At 51.7% G+C, this 25365-nt stretch overlaps 1 protein-coding gene across 1 annotated transcript; it reads left to right on the top strand.

The window, feature by feature from the left end:
- The first annotated feature begins 603 nt into the window (after nt 1-603).
- Nucleotides 604-24189, top strand: ETF1 (eukaryotic translation termination factor 1). Its single transcript, XM_017830417.1, has 9 exons — nt 604-722; nt 15501-15676; nt 16430-16569; nt 19899-20037; nt 20883-21073; nt 21592-21721; nt 22074-22229; nt 22785-22849; nt 23989-24189. The coding sequence occupies exons 1-9, from the start codon at nt 637-639 to the stop codon at nt 24172-24174; spliced, it is 1269 nt and encodes a 422-aa protein (XP_017685906.1). The 5' UTR covers nt 604-636; the 3' UTR covers nt 24175-24189.
- The last annotated feature ends 1176 nt before the right edge of the window (nt 24190-25365 follow it).

Below are 25365 nucleotides of genomic sequence, written 5' to 3'. Positions count from 1 at the left end.
AGCTGGACAGGAGGAAGAACTTCTTTGCTGGGCAGTGACCCAGCCCTGAAGAGAGCAGAGAGGGTGTGGAGTCTCCTCACGGGATATTCCAGAACCATCTGGACACAATCCTGTGCCATGTGCTGTGGGATGGCCCTGCTGGAGCAGGGAGGTTGGACAGGTGATCCACTCGGTCCCTTCCTGCCTGTCCCCTCTGTCCATATCTCCGGGTCAGTGTCACTGTCACTGCCCCCCCATCCCCTCACACTCCCGGCCCCGCCCCCCCGGGCCCCTTTAAGCGCGCGCGGGCGGTGCCGCTGAGCTCTCGCGAGACTAGCCGCCCCTCCCCGGGACTACACTGCCCAGCGTGCCCCGCGCGCGCGCGGAGGGGTGGTGGCCAATGGCGCTGCGCCCCGCCGGCGGCGGCCCCCCCTCCCCGGAAGTGACGCGAGGGGCCCCATGTGAGGCGATTGCAACACATGGTGCGCGGCGCGGGGGAGCGCGAGCACCGCGTGCGACGTCAGCGCCGCGCGCCGGGGGGAGCGGGCACCGACCGCGCCCGGAGCCGCCGGGCCCGCACGGCAGCGCCCGGCACCCGCCCCGGCCCGCCCCGCCGCACCGCGCCCCGGCCCCGCCGGACCCGCCGCCGCACAGAAGATGGCGGACGACCCCAGCGCCGCCGACCGCAACGTGGAGATCTGGAAGATCAAGAAGCTCATCAAGAGCCTGGAGGCGGCGCGCGGGTGAGCGCCGGGCCCGGGGCCGCCGCCCCCGCAGCGCTGGGGGGGGCCCGGCCCGAGAGCGGGGCCGCGGCCGGGGCGCTGCCCGGGCCCGAGCGGGGACGCGGCGGGGCAGCGCCGGGCCGGGCCCTTTGTGCGGCCCTTGGGGGGGCCGTGCGGGGCCGGGGGGAGCGGGACCGTGCTCCCCGCACCGGAGGGGCCGCGGCTGCCCCGGGCGGGGCGGCCCCGCACTCGCTCCCCCGCTTCTGCCCCCGCACTCCGGGCGGGCGAGGCCCCTCCGCCCCGCGGGCCGGCTCCGGTGCGTGTCCCGACCGGGACCCTGGGCCCGGTGCGGCCCCCATTCCCGGCCCGCCCGGCCGGCCGTGCCAGCTGGCACCGCGGGCGGGCGGATTCCAGCCGGAGGAGACGCTCCCGTGCCCCCCGTGCAGCCTTGGGCTGCTCCCAAGGGACCAGCTGGGCCAGGGAAGGAGCGGGGCGAGGGCAGGGAGCAGGGGCTGAGGCAGCGCTGACTCGAGTGCTTCTCTTACTGACACTCACTTGATCTGTCTCACCCCTTCCAGGGAAGGGCTCAGCTCCATTCCCCTGAAAGCAACCTTTTCCAAAGTTTGGGTAGTGTTAAATTTCAGGTCTCTAATCCCACTTATATCCTCCTGGCACTTTGATTTCTTTTTTTCTCACCAGAAGTAAAATTGCTGGTTGTTCCTGCAGCTGCCTCATGCCAAAAGTGCCTGTTTGGGTGGGTAATTCGACAGTGGTTGGTTACATTGGTCGAGGACCCACTTGGGCTCGAGGAATTGTGCGATCTCAAGGTTCTGGGGCTGTAAAATAGCAAAGAAAGTGTGTCTCGGGATATACTTTCATAAAATAAAAATGAAAGGTTATTCCTTGGCCAGCCCCGTGGCTCCAGTTTCCACAGGCTCACCTGAGCAGGTGTCTCTGTACCTGGGGCACCACTGGCAGTGTTCTGTGCCCCACAGAAGCCTTGGGACAGGCTTCTTCACAGAGGCCCAGCTGCCCTTCTGCCATTTCCTCAGTGCCGGGGCTTGTTCTGTGTGGAGCAGGGTGGGGAATCATTGAGCTGAAAACTAACCCAGGCAGGAGGGGAACTTGAGCCACAGATCTCCCTAAATATACTTTACTCTGATATATGATGCAGCTGTGCAGGGCTGGGGCTGTGGGAGAAGGGAGTGGGGAGCCTGGGCTGCCCTTCCCTGTGGCAGAGTGGACTTTGGCTGCCAGAGCTGATCACTGGGCTGTGCCTTTGAACAGCACAGGTTGTGCCCACAGGGGTCCCAGCAAACACAGAGCTGCTGCCTGGAAGCACAGAGGGCTTGAGAAGCCACAGGCACCCACTGCAGCCTGTGAAATAGGTGTCTGTAACAGCACTGGGGGAGGCTGGGGGGAGTTGGGAAGTGTAGACTTGGCATTTTGGGTCTCCCTGATTAGGAATGTGCCCGCCTCTAGTATTGTTTGGGATAGGAGAAGGTTAAGGTATTGGAGAGCTCCTGGCAGAGGGGAGGCTGAGGGGCAGTGGCTGTTGGGGGTATCAGCTTCCTGGGGCCACAGCCCAGGTGCCTTCCGTGGTCCCCATCAGTGACCCCTGGCACACCTGCTTTGTGGTAAAGGTGCCATGGGCACCGTCAGATCCGTGTGGGAGGTTTAGCTGAGCCCCCTGGATCCAGCACCTCTCTTAGGTGTTGTGATCCTGCTGTTCCTTGGTTAAATATGTGCCAAACCACCACCTGAGGAAGGTGCTGATGGCAGCAGTTCTTAGGCTGCTTGTGTGGGAATGCGTGTCGTGCTTCCAGGGAGCCCTGGCTAAAATTAGTCTAGTTTGGGTCCAGTAAGGAGAAGAGATGCTGCAAATTGTGCCAGCTGCCCTGCACAGGAGGTGTGAGCAGTGGAACAGGCTTTTCCGGCCTTTGGGAGAGTCGCTTCCTCTTCCTGTGGAGTAGGAAGACCTGTTCTGGGGTGGGTTAGGGGGCGCAGCCTTTGAACAGGGTGATGTGGAGGGCCAAGGACTCCTTGGCGTTTCCACCTTCCCTTACTCATGTCCTCCTAATAGTGACCCAGCAGAGTGTCCCAGTTTCATGTGCTGGTTGTTCCTGCAGTGGATCAAAGGGACAGGAAATGGAGGAAGCTGGAGTTAGACATTCCGTTGGCATGTGGTGGTTGGGGCACCTCTGCTCTTATCCAGCTGTTTTGGGAAAATCCCAGTGAAGTCTGCAGGATGTTACCAAAATGTGAAGTGGGCAGGAGAGCAAGGAAGTGCTTTTATGGAGTGTGGGATAGATGAGGGAAGGGGCAGTGCTTGGTCAGAGCTCTGAGGGGGAAGATTGGAGCTTCAGCTTTACCAGCTGGTCAGCTGGAGGCCAGCGAGGGTGGGACTGCCTCAGACTTTGAGGTAACACTCTGGCGGGAATGCCCTGGATTGTTTTCCCAGCCCTGCTAAGGAAAGCAGGCTCTTTCAGTGATGTCTATAGAAAGAATCTGTCAAGTCAAAATAATGAGAAACAATTTTTAACCCCCCAACCCCTGCTCAAAGCCCTGTCTCTGCTGGCAGGACTAGAAGGAGCTGGTATCTGTGACTTGCTTCCTAAACCAGAAGTGTGTCTTATCTGCTCCCAGCTCTTTCAAAGTTGACTTGCAAATTGTCTGACCCTGTACAAAGTTAATGAGTTGATGTTTGTGATTTGGGGAGGTGGGAGGGAAGTAGCTGGGTCCCTGCAGAGATGTGTGAGGGACAGCACTGAGATCCAAGTTCAGCACTGCAGGCAATTAACCTTCCTGGCCAGAAGAAGATGAGGTGAAAGGCTGGTCATGAGCCAGTTATGGCCTTGACAGAAGTCCAGCCTTGTCATTCATCTCTGAGAGCTTGGAGTGCTCAGACTTTCATCAGACATCTCTGCTTCTCCCCTACACAGGGATTCATTCTGCTTTCAGTCCATAGGCAGGTTTTGTGGAACAGATTTGGTGAAACACTGTGCCCCCAGAAGTTGCAGCTGTGTCTTCCCAGGTGAAGGTTGGAGCAGCCCAAGTAGAAGCAGTATTAGCCACTGTTTTCCCCTTATCCTCTCTCAGGGCTTTTCTGCTGTTGCTTCATGCAGTTTTCCAGTGTCAGTGCTAAACTGACAATCCCTCTTTGTTCCTTTGGTCTCTGCAGTTCTGAATAGTTAGCTGGGCTATGGGCAGGGTTTTTTGCTAATCTAAGCTGTAAATGCTTGGCAAAATCAAGTATCAGCAACAACAAGCAGTCTCTTTGCTAGGAGAGGACCTGGGGTGTCACATCTGAATTGTGTTTGGAAAACTTCAGGTCTTAGAAACAGGGGCTTTCTTTGTGGAATCAGAAATGGTACTGACACCTTCAGAACAGGTGGGCATCCTGACCCCAGATGAGCGTGCAGGAGATGCTGGTGCAGCGTGTGGATCTCCCTTACAGTGGTAAAACCTTCAGGAACCCGTTCCCTGGAGACATCTCCCGCACCTGAACTTGCTCAGAGCAGTAGCCCTTGATTACTTCACTGAAACTAGGAAAGAGGAGGCAAAAAGCAGGGTGTCTCTGAAGGCTCTGCCTGCAAACACAACTGAGGCTGACAAACTGTGTGTAGAAGAGTATTTTTTCCAAATTAGGTGTTTTGGAAGGTGGGGGGAACAGGGCAAATGCAGAAACTAAGTCTGAACAAGTAACTTATTCTGGTTGTAACTGGAAGAAATGTTTCCAAGCAGGAGAATGGTGAAATGGCAAGAGAAAGAGAAGTTTTGGTGTCTCCAAAGCTGTGGGAAAGCAAAGTAATGCTGTTTCCTGCCTGGGTTTGGATTCTGCCAGGTTGAGACTTGGATCTACTATGTGGGAGAAACCAAATGTGAGAGATATAAAAAGTCACCAGGAAGGACAGAGGACTGAAAATACATGGGAATTCCTACAAAGTGGAACGTAGTTCTGCTTGAGGGTGGACAAGCTTGTGTGTTTTTTGGACATAAAAGATTTGCCCAACTTGCTTTGCCCAGAAAGCATCATTTGCAGGTAGGTTCTCCTGCAGTCCATCTGGAGTCTTGCTGGTCCTGATGAAAAGGGCCCAACCTTGAAATTAGCCACACAGTGCTGCTGTTTCCCAGCCTTGTGCAACAGGGACAGGAGGCTGTGCTTCTGCACACCCTCCTCTGGGGTGTCCTGGGACGGTGTCGTTTTGTGACCAGGCAAGCTGGCAAGACTGAGACCTGTCTGGTGATTTTGGAGAACAAACAGGATAGTCTTGACCTGTTCCACCGATGGGCCTTTCCAAAAGCGGCCCAAGAGCCCACCTTCCTGTGAGTTAACACCACAGCACCAGCTGCTGGGCTGCATCTGGGGGGTAACTGGGGCCAGTGACAGCCATGTCCTGTGCTGGTTTGCCTTGTTCCCAGTTTCTTTTGAACAAAAGCCTGGGAAACTGCTGGTGCTGGGGTTCTCTTGTGCTGCACTAGTGAGCCGGATTTCCCCCCTGGATTAGGCAAAGCAAATTCTCAGTCACTCCTGGGAGCACCTGCAGCACTTGCCTGTGGATGGATTGTCCATCCATCCACAACTTGGTGGCAAGTGCTGTGCAGCTTCATGGTGCTGAAGGTGCAGCTGTGCTGGAATGACTTGGACTGCAGAATAGTTGATGTTCAACTCTGATGTGGATTCTCTTTCTGCTCCATCCCAGGCACAGCACCCTGGGTGCAGGGATGTACTCTTGATTCAGTGTAACACCACCACCGGGTCCAGGCAGGTATCAGTGCAGCTGTCTTGGCTTAAAGGGATGTCATGTACCAGGAGGAGCATTTGGTGTGGGATTTCATCCCTGTGACTGGCTTCTGGCTGCACTGCCAGAGATGTGTTGATCCAGATGCTCCCTCCCCTGCTCCCAGGCTGGCAGCAGATCTTTTCTTTATCAGGATGTGCTTGTTGTTGTGGCTGTGCCTCAGGTCTGGGCTCTCTTGATATAGGATCTGTTTCTGCAGAGCTGGAGATTTCACCTTAGGACAGGGAGTGTGATGGAGACCTTGCTGGGTGAGCTGGTCCATCTGGGAAGGTGCTACTTGGCTTTCCAAGTGGTGCTGTGTGGTGGTATGTTAAGATAGTACCAGTCATGGCATAGCCTTCAGGGTCTCTCCACTGCAAACTGGTGTCTCCAGTGGACTTCTCTTTTAGGGAAGTCTTGCTTCAGCTGGAATTTGGACTGGGCCAGTGCTGGGGTAACCTGCTGTTTGTCACACTGCTGGGAATGTGGGACAGATGTGGGGCAAGGACTGGAAGAGGAGGGTCTGCAGAGTGGCACGTGGAATTATCTTTACTGACAGTGAGTTTTCTGCTTTGACTTTATGATCTGCCATTACAGTGTGGAATGTTTAGGGAAGAGGTTGTGATTTAAGGTCTTACCTAAGCCAGATTGCTTCCTCAAGGTGGTGCTTTCTCAGCCTGCTTCTGTCAAGGGAGTTCCTGAAGGAGGTAAAGGTTATCATTAATACTGTGCCTTTTGCTTCTGGTAGTGTGAGGAGAGGGAGATGTTTGCAGAGAGGGTGGAATAGAAATAGTCCCAGGCAGAAGGGACAGCTGAGGGCTGTGGCAGCTGAGCAGGCAGGATGTGCAGCAGCTGCTTCCACGCTGTTTCCCTGCTCTGACTGGTGGAGTCTCTCCAGGCTGCCAGTCTCCATAGTGCTGGGTTGGAAGCTGAATACGCATTTCATGTGAGCAGGGCTGGTCACACCTCTCAGGACCAAGGCAGTGTCTCTTGTGTTTCAGTGGTGCTGAGGGTGGGTGGTCTGAGAAAGCCACCCCGTTCCTGTGCCAGGTGAGAAGGCAGCTGGAGCCAGGGAGAATGGCCAAGGGGTTGTTGACGTCCTGCTGGTTGCCTGTGTCTAATTGTTGTAAAACATTTCCTGGGCTCTCACCTGCCTGCTCTACCTGTTCCTTTTGAATTACAGCAGCAATTAGGAAGTGCTGTTTGGAGAGAACTTGCCAGTGAGTGGCTGAAAAGAACCTGAGCTGGGAGAGCAGCTCCACGTCAGAACTCAGTGTCAGAGTGTTTGACAGCCCTGGGTCCTTCAGCAGCCTGGTACCTCTTTACAACTGTGTGAATCATTAGTGAGCAGTGTGATTCATGCACAGATCATCATTCACATCGAGCTAATGAATGAGCCCCTGAGGAATGACGTGGTAGGAGATGGGAGCGAGCACCTCAAAAGAGGACAGACTATTTTGGCTTGGTGGCAATGATTTCTTTTCCCCCCTGTTAGCCACCTATTCCCATGTAGATCTGAGGCATTAACATCTTAACAAGCAAATCTGGATTTGTTGTTTCAGTCCCTCAGTGTACATCTTGTACCCAAATGGCCCATTAGCATAATGCAACAAGTCTTTTAAACTTGGAGCATTAATAATTGGAGAGGGAGGAGGGAGAGCAGGGGAGCAGTGGCAAAACTGAGCCTCCCAGTGAGTCACAAATGTCTGAAGTGCAGAAATGTCTGTTCCACTTACCAGTAATTGGGTATCCGGGCTTTCCACATGAGGTCAGATGCAGCCAATAGGGCCTATTCCAAACATGGCCCTGCAATTATGTTTCGTGGTGTGTTTCCTTAGATCCAAGGATTTCGGGGTGGCGTTGATTCACCTTGTCTGTGGGGTGTGCAGGATCTGCTTGTGCTGATTCAGTGCTTCTCAGCAGTAGGGGATGAGGTTGGGCTCTGCTCCTGGAGCTGCACGAGTGATTTTGGGATCTGGGTGCTGGTGGTGGCCTGAGCAGCAGCCACAGTGTTGGAGCTGCTCCAGTTGGGGATGGGGGGACTGGGAACATGGAGCTGCCTCTGTTGACCTCTGGGCAGGTGGTGCCTGGTGGACCAGTGGGCAAGGGCTCACTGTTACCTGCTCCTGTGCACCCTCAGACACATGATAGCTGGCCAGGCTGTGCTGTGGAGCAGTAGAAGTCCGTGACCTGATTCTTCCCTCACCTCCATGCTGTCCCCGGGGAGGGAGGCCAGTGGAGCTCAGGAGGCAGGTCCTGGCAGCAGGCCAGGCTGGGGGGAAGCACTGCCTCACCTGACCCTTGGTGAGCACCAGCCAGGCCTGCCTCTGCTCCTGCTGGAGCAGCCATTTGCTGCCTCCCTGTGGGAAGCTTTCCCTGGCTGCTGGAGCAGAGCACTGAGGGAATCAGACTTGCTTCTCTCTTGGGTTCTGGCTTGGTGCTTCTCTTCCTAGCTGGCACTCAGTAAGCTTGGTGGCATCTAGGGGTTTTTCCTCTCCGAGAAGATCAATGGGTTAGGGTACAAGGCCAGGATACCTTTCCAGGACAGTCTTAATGTTTGTCTTCAAGCTCCTCTGGTTCTTTCTATCCAGTCTGCCAGCATTAGCAGAAAATGGTGTACAAGATTCCTGTCTTGGGCTCTGCAAGGACTACAGCAGGAGAGCTTGGCATTGTATGAGCCATGGGGGAGCAGCTGCATGGTCTCATGCTGTGCTGCTAAATGGTTTTCCTTTGTCCAGGGTAGAGGTGGCATTTACAGACTGATGAAGGAATTTGGTATCTGGGGTGTTTCCTCAGTTCGGAGGAGGGGGGCTCAATTTCTCCAGTTAATGCTTGTGCTGAAAAGGATTCCTGAGGAAAGAATGGCTTGGTCTCCTGACTCTGCAGTCCCCTCCTCATACCCAGCCTGCCCCCATCTTGTGCTCTCTCTTTGCTTCGGAGGCGTCACTCGATCCAGAGAGGTGAACTCTTAATTTTGCTTGGGAACTGGACTCTTCGTTGTCTTCATACCCTTCTTTGGATGACTTGGAAACCTTTGAGGAACAACTTGTGTTGGTGTTGCCTTTTAGTAGATGATCCAGAGTCCTGTGCAAGCTGTGGTGAAATGCAGAGCACACTGAGGTGCGGGTTGTGAGGTTCTTGCTGAAATTGTGCTGTAGGAAGTTCTGCCAACAGTGTGGCTTTTGGCTCAACTCCACATTAAACTTGAATGGAGCTCTGGTAGGTCCCACCCTGAGCTCACCAGTGCTGTGTGCTCTGTCTGGGTGTCTGTGCAGCACTTGTCTCCTGCTGAGCTGTGCTCTGAGCCCATTGCCTGAGCAGGGATGGGAGTTCGTGTTTCTGATGGAGACATCACAAAGCTGTTGCCTCCAAGCAGCAGTTAGGTTGAGGCATGTTGGCTGTGTTTGTTGCAGAGCAGTCAGCTGATATTTTCACAAGCAATGCATCCTTTGGCTTCCAGGTGACATTGCCTCTGAAGCACTGGGAGGGATCTCAGACTCCTGAGAGTCCCTGCTCTTTCCTAGCAGGCTGACAGGATTTCCAGGAAAAGTTGTGCAGCTTTTGCATCTGCTGTCATGTCTCTGGATTTGGCATCTCAAGTGGACTTGAGCCACTTTCTATTTGATGAAGGCTTTGTCTTATTAAAAGACATTAAGTTTTAAAGGGCACAGCTGTGACCTGTTTATGTCTTCACAGCCATAATTCATAAGTTGTGAGAGCATGTGCTTCCCTATGGCAAGGTCAGAGCTGTTGCCTACAGGGCAGGGATGGATCGGGAGTGTCCGATGGCCTGTGTGTTGTAAGAGAACCCAAACCAGCAATTTTGTATTCTCCTATACCAAAGGACACTTACTTTTTATAGCACTTCATTCAACATCTCTGCTCAGATACAGGATCAAAAAATATTTTTTACTTACATCACTGATTCTGTGGACTGTGCCCTCAACTTTGGTGAAGCATCACGTGCCTGCAGCGCTGGGGATGTTTGTTCAGAAGCAGTTCTGCCCTTGGACCTGTGGCATGTGCCTGATGGAGTTCTGCCTTGGATTACATGGATATTGCTGGCAGCTGTCTTGCAGCTGGCTGTGGATGTGTCAGTGATGGAACTGGTTTAGCCATCATCTGACTTGGGTGGTCTTGGCTGTCCAGGCAGCTTGGGCTTCTGGGAATATATTGTGCCTGCCCAGTAACAGTCCCCTCTGGATGGAGACCAGCAGAGGTTACCTGGGGAAGGTAACATTGCTTGGAGCACCGTGTGGCAACAGTTGTTTCATGGAAAGCTTCCTAGCTGTGGAATGTGGTTAGGATCACGTTATCTGAAAGCTGTTTGCTCTGTGCTCCTGCCAGGCCTCACGCTGCCCTTGGTTCCTGGGCAAAGCAAGATGCTCATGAAGCTGTGCCCTGTAAAAATAGGCTCATTTTGAGTCCTAGAGAATGACTGGCCTCCCATGCCTCTGTATCCCCACATTACACAGTGTGCTATCACACAGTGTAAAATGTTTCATTGTGGAACAGCTACAGCTCAGCTGCTGTTTGTCAGGTCTCTGATACCACAGGGCAGGCCAGTCACTGCTATTTATATAGCATGTCTGTGAAATTACTGCTCTCCTGTGCCAGCAAATATCCCAAATTGCAGGAGACAGGTTGACTGTTCCTTCTCACACTTCTGGCTGTGGCTGCTCTTGTCTGCCAAGTTGAGGGGAGCTGTGGCTGGTGCTGCTGGTTTGGTTTGTGTGGCACGTTCAGGTCACCATTTCACTGACACAACACTGTGTAAGGTAGTGGGAGCCTTTTACAATACCATTTCTAGTTTCAGCTGAAAGCCTAAGGGTCTGCTCAGCTGTTCCTTTTGATGGGGATGGGAGTAGAAACCAAACCTCTAGAGGTGAGGATGGACACCCAGAGCAGGAGGCTCCTGTGCCAGCTGTAATGGAGCACTCGTGGCAGCTCATCTCTAACATGGGGCACTGCCCACTTTGGGCGCTTGCCATCTGCTGACAGAAACACAGAATGTGCTGAGCTGGAAGGGACCCACAAGGGTCATCCAGTCCAACCCCTGGCCCTGCACAGGCCCATCCCCAAGAGTCACCCCCTGTGCCCCAGAGGATCAGCCAAACCCTCCTGGAGCTCTGGCAGCCTTGGGGCTGTGCCCACTGCCCTGGGGAGCCTGGGCAGTGCCCAACCAGCCTCTGGGGGAAGAACCTTTGGCTGAGATCCAACCTGAGCCTGCCCCTGACACAGCTCCAGCCATTCCCTGGCTGCTGTCCCTGGTTCCCCCAGAGCAGAGCTCAGTCCTTGCCCCTCCTCTGCCCCTGCCCAGGCAGTTGAACTGCAGTGAGGTCTCCCCTCAGTCTCCTCTGCTCCAGCTGAACACACCAAGTGCCCTCAGTGTCCTCCCACGCCTTCAAATCAAGGCCCTTCCCCATCTCTGTTGCCTCCTTTAGACACTCTAATGGCTCAATATCTTCCTTATATTGTGGTGCCCCAAACTGCCCTAGCATTGCAGATGGGGCTGCCCCAGTGCAGTGGATGATCCTCTGGGGCACAGGGGGTGACTCCTGGGGATGGGCCTGTGCAGGGCCAGGAGTTGGACTGGATGATCCTTGTGGGTCCCTTCCAGCTCAGCATGTTCTGTGATTCTGTGGTTCCTCTTAGGCAGTGCAGGAGGACCTTGCAGGGCAAACAAGCTCCTTGGATGCTGTAGTACCTGCTTGCAGGTGGAGTGGCAAGACTTTTCCCTTCAGCTTTTTGGGCCTATATCAGCAGGGATTCAGCGCTGCCCACGCTGCCACTCACTGTGATAACTTGTTAACACTTGCTCTGAGGTCTCTCTGTCTGGGAAAGCTGTTTGTTTTGTGATACAGTTGCCTGAAATTCCTTTATTAACGTCAAAGTTTTAATGATAAGAACAGACTGTCCTATACACAAAACTTGATTTTCTAAAGAACTTACTGTCTTGGGAAAGCAAAATATGCTTGTTCTTACTTCCCCTTTTTTCCCCAAACAACTCTCTGCCAGGCTGTAGGAGAAAGTTGGAGCCTACCTGCAGTGCTTTAGGAAAAGTTGGAGGCTGGATCCTCATGTTCTATCCCAGAGATACCTAGTGCTGCTCATTCCAGGCAGTGATAAATCTGAGCTAATTGCCAGTTCCTGGCAGGGCTGGCACAGTGAGCAGTACCCACAGTGCCAGGCAGCACAGGGCTTCTGCCTTCCCAGAGCTGGCACTTAACTGCCCCTGTGGTTCTTACAGTGTGTGGGCTGGTGCCCTTGGTGCCCCTGATTGTTTTCCCCTCCCCAGTCCCACGTGCAGTGGCACACGTTGTGCTGGCCTGTGTCTGGGATGCCCTTTCCTGCAGAGCAAACATCCCAGAGCATCACGTCCTTGGATTACAATGGCAGCTCTTTGGCTGCTGTGCAGGCACTCCTTAGCCCAGAATAGGGACAGCAACTGTCTGGAGCTGCTGCCATCTCCCTGGCTCAGTTCTGTCGGAAAGCATTAGCTTCCAGCTGCTCTGGCAGAGCTTGGCTGGCTGTCCTAAACCAGGGGGAAACCTTAGCAGTGCTGTGAAACTGGGATTGTGCTGAGCAGGATATAATGTGGAACTGGGTCCGTCCTTCCTTCAGGAGCACTGGGGGTGATCCAGGGAAGAAGCAGCTCATTCCATGCTGGATCCCAGGTGCCAGTGTGAGCACTGCCCTTAATGTGGATTGGATGCTCAATTCACCACCGTACCGGGTGTGTGGGGCCAGGCTGGGAACATCCCCTGTGCCTCACACTCAGCAGAGCCCCCTGGTTCGGGGTCTGCTCTCTGGAAAGACCCATTTTGGGAGGCCTGAGGATGATTCAGGGGAAATATCTGACTCATTCCCAGGTAAATGCACAGCTGAACCTGGTGGCAGCTCATCTCCCAGCTGGCAGGGGGGCAGGATGGGATTTGCAGAAATACCTGTCGTCTTGTTGAGGCTGCAAAGACCCAGAGGAGACCTGGAAATTGTCTTCCTCTGCAGAATAACCTACTTTTTTCTGAGTGTTTTTGAACAACAGCTTTCTTAGAAACTCATTGCTGCATTTTGTCTCACTGTGGTGAGTTCAGCAGATGCAACCACAGGGTTTTTTAGACCTTGCCATCCTGCAGGAAGGTCAGAAGGCACAAGCTTGCTTGGAGAGGGGAAAAATGCCCTTCCATGGTAGGATGGCAAGGTGTTAGTGGTGTGTGAGGGAGTTCTGCAGCCATCCTGATTCCTGTTGCCCATCTGCTTCAGCTGGTGTCTTGCTGGTCTCAACCATTCTGGGATGTTTAGTGTTTAGTCCTGACCTTGTGCTTGTTGGAGCAAGAGGGAGACAAGCAGGGGGTGCTGACTGTCCCCTCAGTTACCTGGCTGCCTAATGAGCCGCTGGGCTGGGTGGCTGGGCTGTGCCCAGCGGGCAGTGCCAGCAGCAGCACGTGGCAGGGGCTCCCCCCTTGGGTGTCCAGGGACACTGGTGACATGCTGGCTGGCTCCTGGTGCTCCGGGCTTCCAGCAGCCTGGGATGCCACGGTGTGCTCGGGCTGCTGCTGCTCCCGTGGCAAGCTGCACACCAACTGTGTCACTGGATTCTGCAGGAATTGGTTAGAGCCAAAAATAGCTTTGGCTCTGTAGTGGTGAAAGCATGCCAAAGCCAAGAAGTGCACTTGATGTTGGTAGTGGAAGGTGCTTTTGGATATAAATGCAGGCTGGAATTTGCTGAAGGGTTAGACCAAGCACAGTGCTGTGCTGTGTTGAACTAGTTTGAGATTTAAGTGAGGGGGAGGGAGTGCAGTATCTGAGAGACCCTTCTGGTTTGTTTGTTTGCAGTAATAAATCACGAGGGCTTGTGAAGGCCACTGTGTCACCTTGGGCAGGGTGTTCCCAAGGGCCAGGGATGTGTCTCTGCTCTGTAGTTAAGGTGCTGTGTGTGGTACAAATAACCCCCAGTCTGATCCCACGGGTGCTCAGTGCTCAGTTCTGGGGCAGTGGAACACAGCATGGGGCCAGGGCTGGGATCTGAGGGCTGCCTTGCATTTAAAAACTGAAGGTAGCTTTACAAGGCTTTTTTACTGAAGGATTGATCTTGGGAGGGCACACCCAGCCTTCCTTCTTGCTGTTCACAAAGCTGGAGAAGGGGCTGGAGCACCAGGAGCAGCTGAGGGGTCTCAGCCTGGAGGAAATGAGGTTCTGGGGGGACCTTCTGGCTCTGCAACTCCCTGACAGGAAATGTAGGTGTCGGGGCTCTTTCCCCTCTGTCCTCAATTCAGGAAAAATTGTATGAAATCTCTTCCTAGCAGGAGAGCCAGGGAGCACCCACCTGCCACACTGGGATGCCCTTAGTTAATGCAGGAGGTTGTGATAGTCTAATCTCTGGGAAGTCTGAGACTTTCTTTGTTCAGAGGAAGAGATGAGTGCTACTTTCAGGGAAGTTAGGAAGAGTTGCTTTCATTCTGATCAGCCTCTTCCTCAAAGGAGCCTGCTGGGGATGATAGGCCATTATCTCTCCCCTAAGGCTGGTGCCATTCTCTGGGGTAGCCAACTGCTTTAATTGAGCAGGATCTGGAGTGTTCTTGGCTGGTGTGACCTGGAAGCCTGAGAGCTGTCAGCATGGCTCAAAGCTCCTTCTGGGAATAACACGGGCAAGTGTCTCTGTGACTTTCTTGATTAGTGTGTATGGGGATCTTGGATATTAAAACCAATTAGTTGTCTTTAAGGTCGGGGACTTATTTGACCTACCAGCATCTGTTTCAACTTGGCCTGGATTGAAGATCTTTGGGAGAGGGCTGTCCAACTTCTGTAAAGAGGCTAATGAAGTGATGCTTTTTAAAGCACTTCCCTGCTGCCTCTGTAGCCCAAACACTTCAGGCAGGACATTAGTGCGTGACAGTCTGGAACAGCAGCAGGCAGGGGCTGTGTTAGTCTTCTCCTCCCCTAAGAAATGTAAAAGAGCAAAACCCCATTTTTTTGATGTCTGAAAAGCACTTTGTTGGTTCTCTGACTCAGAATCCTGAGAAGAGGTTTTTTCACAGAGCTTAGCTGGTTTGCCCTTGAGAGGGCTGGAGGATATGATGAGGTATTTGATTTTTTTGCCATTACTCTAATGGGAAGCATGAGGTCTGGGTTAAATTTGAGACAATGCAGAAGCAGCACTTCAGACATCTGAGATACTTCAATGGCAAATGGGAGGTACCTGCTGGAAGGCAGATGGGAACTTCCCCAATTTTCCTTCTGGCTTTGGATGGATTTGAACCATGAGGCGGCTTTGGGGATTAAGACCTCTGCAGGATCCATCCCAAAGCCGTAGGAGAAATCAATATCAAACTTACTTATTTTCATGTAATTTAAGCCTTTTCTGTGATTTGTGGGGTCTTATCTCCTGACTCCATGCCTGGGGTTGGTGCTTGTGAACCAGCAGTCATGTACTTAAGCACAGTTTAGTTAAAGCAGCTGCCAGAGCTGGGGAGATGCTCTGGAGAGCAGAGTGCTAGTGGGGAAATACAAAAGGCTGACTGAGGCAAAGGGATCCTTCCAGTTTTGTTTTCTGTATTAATCTGAGGAAAACAAAGTGTTAAAACAGCACTTGGGCTGCCGGGTGCTCCAGCTGTCTAAGAACAAATGGAATGGTCCTTAAAGTATGTGGCTGCACTGTTTTAAATAATCTCTGCTGGGAGCTGCTTCCCTGCCTTCAGCTCCCAGCCCTTAGCCTGCACGGGTGTTCTTTTTTTCCCAGAGTAGCATCCCAGGTTTAACAAGCAGCTTTTGGAGGACGTGCTTGGTAGTGGCAAACCTGAACACTGGGTTATGGAGTCAAATCCTCTGAAGAGCCTGTTTTACTTTCTTTACTGTCCCATTATTGTCCAGCAGAAGGGGAATTACACTGGTAGCAGTGAAGAAGCATCCTTGGCGGGGCGGGAGGGATGGGAGACAATGGCATGTGTGGAATATCGTGTGGGTACACTTGTTGCTTTGGTGGCTGGCTGCTCACAACCCCTCTCTTTTCCCTTCTCAGCAATGGTACCAGCATGATATCACTGATCATTCCCCCCAAAGACCAGATCTCGCGAGTGGCGAAAATGCTGGCGGACGAGTTTGGCACTGCCTCCAACATTAAGTCTCGAGTGAATCGCCTTTCAGTACTGGGAGCCATTACATCTGTACAGCAAAGACTGAAACTCTATAACAAAGGTAACTTCTAGCTTGTATGGATGCTGGCACACTTCCCTTTCTTGGAAGCAGCCTTAAGTTCCTGCACTATGCAGTTTTCTGCTAATCAAATCTGTTGGCCTGTGCTGCTGTTTTGCACTGATATTCCAGGTATGTTGCCCTTGGATGGCTACTACAGGGGTGGACTTTGGGACTAGAATAGTGTGGTGGTCCTTGTCTTTAATCAGCAGGCTCATGATTCTGTCCTTAGCAGTGCTGATTCTGCTAAACTTGGCCAGATTTAGGAGCTATTTATTCCACAATAGTTCATTTGCATTAAAGTGATTTTGCATCAAGCAGAAACTTCTGTGTGCCTTATGCACTGTGCAGCTGCCATCATTTGGGAGGGAACAGACCCAGACCATCTAAAATGAGCACTGAAAGAGTTCATCATTATTGCCTTTACACTGGCATGAGGCCTTCCTTGGGATGGTCAGTCTGTAAATCACTGTATGAGCACTAGGAGAGCTCCATGGGGCTGTTCAGCCTTTCTCTGGGTCCTGTGAGTTTGCAAGCTCCTGGGTTTAACAGATTGTTGTAGGCATAGGTGCACTAAATGAGTTTGTTTTCCATTGTAGAGCTCTGGGAGGGAATGAGGTGGGGAAAGGGAAACTTAAAGATTTGGGAACTTTAATTTCAGCTTTGCCATAAGTCTCAAGGTCTGGCAGTTAGTTTGTGATGGGTGCAGCTTGCCGTGTTTCTTAGTAAACTAAAACTGCATTGTGTCGTTTATAGTACCTCCAAATGGTCTGGTTGTTTACTGTGGAACAATTGTGACAGAAGAAGGAAAAGAGAAGAAGGTCAACATTGACTTTGAACCTTTCAAACCAATCAATACGTCGTTGTATTTGTGTGACAACAAATTCCACACAGAGGTAAGAATTCTCCTGTTGCAGCAGCCAAAGTCAGCCTGCTTTGCTGGGCTGCCTGGGCCCACCTGGGTGTGCTGAGCCTGTGGAACAGCAGGCTTCTGGGAGCACATGCTCTGGGGAGGGCTTGTGACTGGCCACAAATGTGTGATGTTTGCTGAAGGGAGTTGAGACACTGCCAGCTCCTGCCACACTGATGTCATGGCCCAGCCCGTGACTGCTGAGTTGGTGTCACCCACAAACATAAGCTCCTCTCTGTAACTGGAGGCAGAGAGCTTTCTTCTTAACTACAGAGGCCCATAGATCTTATTCCAAGCCAGGCCTTAAAGTACTGCCAAGATAATTATCAGTGTTGCCAGTCTTGATATCAGATGTGTTAACTGAGACCCTTGATGGAGAACTGGCATGTGCCTCATCTGTCTGGGATAAAGTGAGATTATTTTTATCCAACATCTAATTAAGTTAAATGAATGGTTTGAGGCATATTTAAAGTAATGTGGATTATAGCAGTCAGTTTGTTGCCTCTGTTTTGGCTCTGGCAGGTGCAGAGGTCTCAGTGTTTGCAGTACACCATTCCCCCCACGTCCAGGGTGTTCACCACAGTAGATGTGTGGGCTGAGACTTAACTGCCTGTTGTCAAACCCATGTGACATGGGCTTGAGAGGCCCTTCAGTGAGGTAGTTCTGCTTGTTTGCTTGGGTTTTTGGAGATCCAATCCATTACTGGCTTTCAAAGGGTAGGATTACAGGAAGGAACAGGTGAGGTACATCCCTGATATTCTGTGTCCCCACAAAGGATGAAATCCCAACACATCTTTGGCCTACAAACAATACATACCTGTGCACAGGTCCAGGTTTAGAGTTCTGCTAAGTCCATGTGTCCACAGGCAAGTGAAAGCAAGAGGTAGATAAGAGAATTCAGGAGAGAGCCAGGGAGGTGTTTGTTCCTGCCATTGTTGGCAGTGGGACAGGGGTGGGTTTCCTTCTGCCCTGTCAGGAGAGGGATTAATTTGGTGTCCTCTGCTGAGTATATTGCCTCAGGGCACTGACTCAATCCAAAAGTGTCCAGCAGGCTGTTCCCAGGAGGCAGCTCCAAGTACCCTGGTGCTGGTGTGTGGCACTGCTCAGGCAGAGCGTGGCAGTGACCTGAGAGGACTCTGGTCGTTGCTCCGGATGGTGTGATTGCTGACAGGCCCTCCCTCTGGGGCTGTGTGCTCTCCCCTTGGGAGTGGGGGATTATTTTACTTCTGCAGAATCAGATGGAGCTGTAAAGCCTGCTGTGTGATGTGAGCACCGAATTCTGGGCTTTGTCCATCTCTTTGGTTGCAGAGCAATGCCTATAACCCCATGGTTCCCCCAGCATGTCCCTGAGCTAACAGACAGGGCAGCTGGCTCTGTGCACTCACAGATTTCCTAGGAAGTCTGGAGAAGGGGATGTGAAGGAGCAGGGAAAGGAGGTGATCTTCACCTTCAGGCTAAAGCTGCAAAGAGGAAACTCAGTCCAGGCTGCAGGAACAGAACAAAAGCAATAGTCTCTTTTTGGTGCTTGATAGGTCAAACAGTGGAATTGCTGACAGAGGGGAGACTGAGGGAATCACTGATCACTGGATACTGTATTGAAATAAGAGGGAATCAAGACCATCAGAGCTGCAGTCATCTGCTGCCTGGCAAGAGTTATCTGATAAGAATTCCTCTGGATGTTTTATTGCCTGTGTGAAACCAAAGCACATCCCCGAGGGGATCGGAGCCCGATGGGTCTGAGGGGCAGAGCTTACAATGACTTATTTTGATACCTTGGCTGGAGCATTCATTCCAGTCACACGATTTGCTTGGCTCTGTCCCAGTTGCAATGTAATATGCCACTTCCTCCTCTCATTCATCCCACTGCTGGGGAATTAATACAGAATATTTATTTTGGCCAGGAGATTCCATTAAACCTTAGTGCCTGTTTCTTTGAAGCCCGAAAGCTGTAGCTTGGTTTGTGGATTTTGGAAGAGGATGACTGATGGTTTTTATCCTTTCAGTTCAGCCCAGTAATCAGGCAGGCAGGCTAAAGGGCCTGTGCAGTAAACCAGCACCATCACTTTCAGTATTAAACTGGGGACTTAAAGCAATCTGGAGTTTGACAAGTTCTCCATCCTGCTGATGTGGGTTTGCCAGTTAGAAAGAGGATTCTGGCTATTAGTTTTTTGGGGCATGTATAAATGAGAAGGAGTGTGTGTGCTGGATGTTTCCACCTGCTCAGGTGGCCCTTGAGGGAGCAGTAGCTGACAGATTCCCTTGAAATGGGAGTTTAGGGTGGGGTGCTTGGGATGTCCCACACCACCAGAAGCAAGGCTGGGCAGGAAGGTGGGCAAAAGTAACTCAAACCCCTTGATGCTGTGCAGTGCTTTAGTTGTTGGTCAACTTAAATGACCTTATGGGATGAATTCAGCTGCCTCCTTTACAGGGAAGAAAATGGAAGGATAACTTCATTTTTGCAGCAAATGTTATGGCTGTCTTCTCCATAAGCAGTTATGCACAGAACAACTATTGCTGCTGTGACTTGTGTTCTGTAAGGCTGAATCTGCCACAGACACTATAGATTTAATCATTCTGCCTGTGGGGCTTGAAGTCAGCAGGTGCAGCAGCCCAGTAGTTGTGGTAGAGGTGAGTTGAGAGGCTGTGTCAGTGCTTTGGAGTGCAAAAATGAACTGACAGTCAAGTGAACAAGTTCTGCTTTCCTGGCTGGAGTGCTGGAAAAATGACTCTTCCAGCTGTGCCAGCCAGGGAGGTGCTGCAGCCTTGTAGGTGCGATCATTTCCCTTCTCACCTCCCTGAGCCCATCTCTGGGGCTGTGCTATCACACGTGCCTGTGACCTCAGGTGAGGAACTGGCAAGGCTGTGAAATAGTGATCAAAATTAAACTCGAGTTTCCTTTATGCTCTTGACAGTGTTCATGAGGTTGGATTGTATATGGAAGGAATCCTTCTCTGTGAGGGTGGGGAGGCCCTGGCACAGGTTGCCCAGAGAAGCTGTGGCTGCCCCATCTCTGGAAGTGTCCAAGGCCAGGTTGGACGGGGCTTGGAGCAGCTTGGGCTAGTGGGAGGTGTCCCTGCCCATGGCAGGGAGTGGAATGAGATGATCTTTAAAGTCCCTTCCAACCCAAACCATTCTGCAGTGGGCTGGAATAGTCACAGCTCCTGAATCTGCTGCTCTTCCTGTAGTTTATTTGTAAAACAAACAGCAATGACCACCTGCAGAACTAAAACTGTTTGAGCTGTGCTGTCTGTGGTGACCTGTCTGAGCCAGGGTCCCTCACCCCCTGTGCTCAGTGGCACCTCTGCTCTGTTCCAGGCCCTCACGGCGCTGCTCTCCGACGACAGCAAGTTTGGCTTTATTGTAATAGATGGGAGTGGGGCACTCTTTGGAACCCTGCAAGGAAACACACGAGAAGTCCTGCACAAATTCACTGTGGATCTTCCAAAGAAGCATGGTAACACACTAGTCTGCCTCTAGACTGTCTGCAGCAGCATGTCCTGGGGTGGGATGTGGGGGTGGAAGCAGGGAACTTGGCCCGTAGGGGTTTAGCTCTATTCAAGTCTTTGCTTCCTTGGAATCTGACAGCAAAGCCTCTAGTCTGAACCTTCTGTCAGAATTAATGAATCATGGTAATATGCAGCTGATCCTAAAAGTGGCACTTTTTATTTCTTGGTGTATTTGACCCTTTACTTGGTTTTGGGACAGTTTTAATGAAATGTTAGTAGCACAGGTAGTAATCCCACTTGGTTTAAAGTTTGCATCCTGTGGTGTTGTGTGCAAACATCAGTGAAGAGCAGGAAGTTGTTCCCTGCAAGAAGCACAGAAGCCTCATGGAGCAAGGAGAATTTGAGTTCCACTCTATAATGCTCTGTGGTAGTCAGGCACTGGTTGTTAGGTATTCCTGGCCTACTGTCCTGTGGAGAGTGGGATGAGACAAAATGAAACAGAAATGTGTCCTGCAGTAAGGTTGTGCAGCAGGGGCTGCTGGGCTCACTGCAGCAGTGCACCAAAGGAAATGCAGAGCGTGCACAGATGTTCAGTTTCTATAGAGAGTTGTGAGTCTGTATAGAAAGAAAAGAAAATCACCATATTTTCCTCTATGGGATATGTGGAGAAAAATCTCTTGCTGTGAATGGACTCTCTTTGTTCACTGCCTGTGCCATGGGTGTCACGACTTGGCTTGTGGCAGACTGCCGCAGCTGCCCTTGGCTTTGGTTCTTGAGGGCCTGGCTGGGCCCACGTTCTGACAGCCCTCCTGGAGTGCAGTGGTGCCCAGGCTGGCTCAGCCCTCTCGTGCAGGTCGGGGAGGTCAGTCCGCCCTGCGCTTCGCTCGCCTGCGGATGGAGAAGCGGCACAACTACGTGCGCAAGGTGGCCGAGACGGCCGTGCAGCTCTTCATCTCCGGGGACAAGGTCAACGTGGCCGGGCTCGTCCTGGCTGGGTCAGCTGATTTCAAAACTGAACTCAGTCAGTCTGACATGTTTGATCAGGTGAGTGACCTTTCCTGAGCAGAGCTCCCCTGTTGAAGCTGTTGGTGGTAACATGGTGACATCGACAGTAGCTCTGAGGTGCTTCTCGGGAGGGGTGTAACTTGTGTCTGAAGTGACTGGATTGGAACTAAAAGTGTGGGGTATCCAAAGAGCTCTCCCTTTCCTAATCCCTCCTTGCAGGAGATCTCCTTTTCTTAAAACAGTACCAGTAAGAAATCTCTCCTCCCTGGTTTGGAAATAGCATTCATGTTCTTTGTCTCCCTAAATCTAAAGTAGAAGCTTTATAGGAATTAAACTCCAATAAACCAAATCTTAGTGTTCCTGTTGCCTGAAAATTGTGGTTCAATATCGTGCATTCAGAGGTCCCTCTGACTCAGAGCTTGTGCTTGCAAGTGAAGCCCAGTAGATGAATGCAGCGACTCTTGCCAGGCCTGTACTCTCGTGGTGGGATGAAGGAATCTGATGGCCCTGCTCTGGAACAGATTTAATTTTTCCTGTCTCCTCTTTCCCTTGTTTAGCGGTTGCAATCCAAAGTGCTCAAACTAGTTGACATTTCATATGGAGGAGAAAATGGGTTCAATCAAGCGATTGAATTGTCAACTGAGGTCCTCTCCAATGTGAAATTCATCCAAGAGAAAAAACTAATAGGTAAGTGCTGCACGTGCAGCCTCCTCCTGAGCCAGACACGTGTGACTGAATATGCTGGTCAAGCTTCCAACCTCCTGGTAGTGCCTTTGGGCTGCCCCAGCCCTGCCATGGTGGCTGAGTGTGACTTGTGATCCTTTCTGCTAACTGGGCACCTCAAATACTGGGGGGGATGTTTGTTTATTTTTTTCTCTCCATCTTCTTTAGCCTTCTCCAGCCTTTCACCAGAGATTGCCTTAGTTCCAGGCCTTCTGGTGACAGTTTCTTCTTCTTGCATTCAAATGAAGCTTGTTTCAAGCTGTGTGTGGTGGGATGAGTGCTGGTGACAGTCTCTTTCTTTGTGCCCTGGCTGCAGGACGATACTTCGATGAGATCAGTCAGGACACGGGGAAGTACTGCTTTGGTGTGGAAGATACACTAAAAGCTTTGGAAATGGGAGCAGTAGAGATACTGATAGTCTATGAAAACCTGGATATAATGAGATATGTCCTGCACTGCCAAGGCACGGAGGGTAGGTGGCGCTTTGGGAGACCGGGTCCTTGAGTGTTTGACACCTGAACTGTCTCACGGGGAGAAGTCACTCTGGAGGAGCTCCCTGAGGAGATCTGATCACAGGGAGGTTGTGTGGGCAGGTCACTGACCTGCAGCTTCCCAGCTCCGGGGGAAAATCCTGTAACAAGCAGGATTCCCCTGCAGAGAGGGAATTGCAGTGCCAGGGTGGCAGTTTGTCACAGGGCCAGCCTGGAACCTGCCTTCCAGCTGTGAAAGTGTGATGCCAGAGGGGAGGCTGATGTGACCCTTAGGGCCAGAAACACCATTCTCACTGACTGCAGACAAACCCTGTGCCCACAGCAGGGCCTCTCTCTATTCTGGTGTTGGCACTACAGCTGTTCCCTGCTGCTGTGCCCTCCTTGGTTGCTGGGAGAGCTTCAGCTGGAAAGGAGGGCAGTGCCAGTGAGCAGACCCTCTGAGCTGTAATTGCTGCCTGTGCTCAGTCTCTTGCTGCCTTTAACCTGCATCTGGTACTTTTATCCAACCTAATACTATTTTTTTTCTTGCTTCTCAGAGGAGAAGATCCTGTATTTGACACCAGAACAAGAGAAGGATAAATCCCACTTCACAGATAAGGAGGTATTCCAGCTTTGGGGCTTGTGGGTTTATTCTCAGTTACTGGTGCAGGGCTCTGGACATCTGGGCTTAGTTTGGCACAAGCACATGAGCATGGTGACCTTCTGGCACTCATGTGAGACTTCAAGGCAGTAACCTGTGGCTCTTCTGTTCACCTCCAGTGTAACCCCTGGACTTGCTTTTCTCCAGTCTTCCCTGCTGCCAGTTCCAAGGCTGTGTAAATGGGCTGAGGCAACAGGCAGTACAGGGGCTTTGGCCACCTTCAGACCATCTGCTACAGGAGTTTGGTGACCACCATGCAGGCCAGGGTCCCAAACCATTGCTCCCTGCTCACTGTACACTGATTTGGTCCGTGCAGAACCACTGTGAGGTTACAGAGCATGGCACGGGCAGGGCAGTGTTTGCTGTGGGATGTGTTGGATGTGTGGAGCTGTCATTTGCTGCCTGTGCAGGTCAGAAAGCCCTGATGGGGTGTGTGGGGGCAAAAAAGTATGTCCCTTGCCCAAAGGGTAGGCATCCCTGAGTCATCAGAGTTGTGCCAGGGAGGCCATTTCCAGCTGCTTTCCCTGCTGGAGGGAATTGCTGATTCCTTCTGTGCATGGAAGGTCTACAGTGTTACCTGCAGTGATGTGTGTCTATGTCAATAATCACTTGACCTTCTAGTTACAAAACTGTGCTTTTGGCCTCTGTATCTGCATGGATCAGTGCTCCTGACTGGAAGCAGTGCCTCTTTGAGTGGGCTGGAATCTTTGCAGGGTGTAGAACAAGTCTAAAGGAACAATGAAAACTGAGAGTGTAGCATGAGGTGACACTTGAGCAGAAGAACAAACAAGGCATTTTCTCTCTGGCTTTTGCCCCAAGTTCCAGATTAGAGAGGCCCAAAACAAGGCCTGTCAGTGTTTCATTTTATAGCACCAGGAGCCTTCTGCTTGAGCCAGCACTGTCTGACACAGTTGTGTCAGGAATGCCTTCCACCACGAAGCTTCCTGTGGAGCATTAAGGCTGCTGTCCTTCTTAGGAATGACAGAACCGTAGTGATTTTTAAGCCAAAGCCAACTTTTGGTGTGAATTTCCTCAATACCAAACAGACAGTGACCAGGACAGTTTTTATTATTCGTTTCTCCCTTCCAATGTCTCCACAGACTGGGCAGGAACACGAACTGATAGAAAGTATGCCCCTCCTGGAGTGGTTTGCAAACAACTACAAGAAATTTGGAGCAACATTGGAAATTGTTACAGACAAATCACAAGAAGGATCCCAATTTGTGAAAGGATTTGGAGGAATTGGAGGTAAATTGCAAGAGAAAAATGTAGGGGTGGGGGTTTAGTGGTTGATTTGATAGTCTGGTACCAATAGTGGGATTAGTCTTAGTCCTGTCAGTCATGAAACTGGTTGAAGAAGAAATGGTGTTCACCAGGGATGTCCAGGTGAACTCATTCCATGTGCAGCAGGATGATGATGCCTGGTGGGCAGCTGTCACTGTCCAGCTGTGTTCCTCAGTCCCTCTGTCCTCCAGAGTGCTCAGAGGGGGGACTGCCCTCCTTTTCAGCTGGGCATGTCAGGAGGGCCCTGAGCTGCCTCACTGTGTCTCTGCAGTGCTCTGTGTGCAGGGGGGTCTGACAAACCCCAGCCCAGCTCCTGGGGCAGTTGGATCCCTTACTCAGCTCTCAGACCTTTCCTGTACTTGGCTCCCTGGTCTTGTGCTTCTTGTCAAAGTAAAAGTGCTTTTAGCCCAACTTCATGGAGCAATGAGGCCCTGGAAGGCTTTAGTCCTTCTCCTGAGCTCAGTGACCAGGATCAGCAGAGGTGCAGGTGGATCCTGTGCTTCAGGCTGACAAAAATCATTGGCAGGGTAGGGCACAACCACCTGCCACGCTCCATGTTCTGCCCAGGCCAGGGATTCCAGGACAGAGCTGGGACTGCTTTGCTGCTAAGCCAGCTGTGCCTCTGGTTGTGCTTGGCTTGATGGATGTGAACCAGGGATGAATGTATTGGAAACAGGAATTTCTAGGCCCAGAGAACCAATCAGAAGGAAACAAGCTTGGATTCTCTGGCTACATAAGGAGCAACAGGTTTCTAAGTGTTCAGGTTTGTAATTCCAGGAGTCCTTAATTTCCTGCCAGATCCAGCCTCTTCACGTGGTGGGATCCTCTTTGCTCCCAGGCCTGGTAGACGGGAAGGGAAATACTCCTTGAAAATAGCCTTCACCTCAGTAAATGGGATAAGGCTTCCCAGAACTCTGGATTGGTGTTTAGGGTGGGAAGAGTCCAGGAATACAGCCACTAAATCCTGCTTTTCCTGCACTGTAAAAGTAACCTCAGTGCCAGCTGCCCTCTGGATTTAACTGACAGGCCTCTGTCGGAGCAGTTACATTGGAACAAGTGATCTACTACTGGTATTTTTGGAAATACAACCCTAAAAGAAATATTAGGAAGAAAATCCTTCCCTGTGAGGGTGGGGAGGAACTGGCACAGGTTGCCCAGAGAAGCTGTGGCTGCCCCTGGATCCCTGGAAGTGT

This window comes from Lepidothrix coronata, unplaced genomic scaffold (assembly GCF_001604755.1).
Source record: "Lepidothrix coronata isolate B3197 unplaced genomic scaffold, Lepidothrix_coronata-1.0 Scaffold178, whole genome shotgun sequence".
NCBI lineage: Eukaryota > Metazoa > Chordata > Aves > Passeriformes > Pipridae > Lepidothrix > Lepidothrix coronata.
This window is presented reverse-complemented; position numbering and strand designations above follow the sequence as displayed.

What these genes read in the sequence shown, in the direction of transcription:
- ETF1 (XM_017830417.1), top strand. Translation starts at nt 637, where the DNA reads ATGGCGGACGACCCCAGCGCCGCCGACCGCAACGTGGAGATCTGGAAG. An exon ending in AGCCTGGAGGCGGCGCGCGG is followed by an intron (nt 723 to 15,500) that starts GTGAGCGCCGGG and finishes TTCCCTTCTCAG; the next exon opens with CAATGGTACCAGCATGATAT. An exon ending in CCAAGAGAAAAAACTAATAG is followed by an intron (nt 21,722 to 22,073) that starts GTAAGTGCTGCA and finishes CCCTGGCTGCAG; the next exon opens with GACGATACTTCGATGAGATC.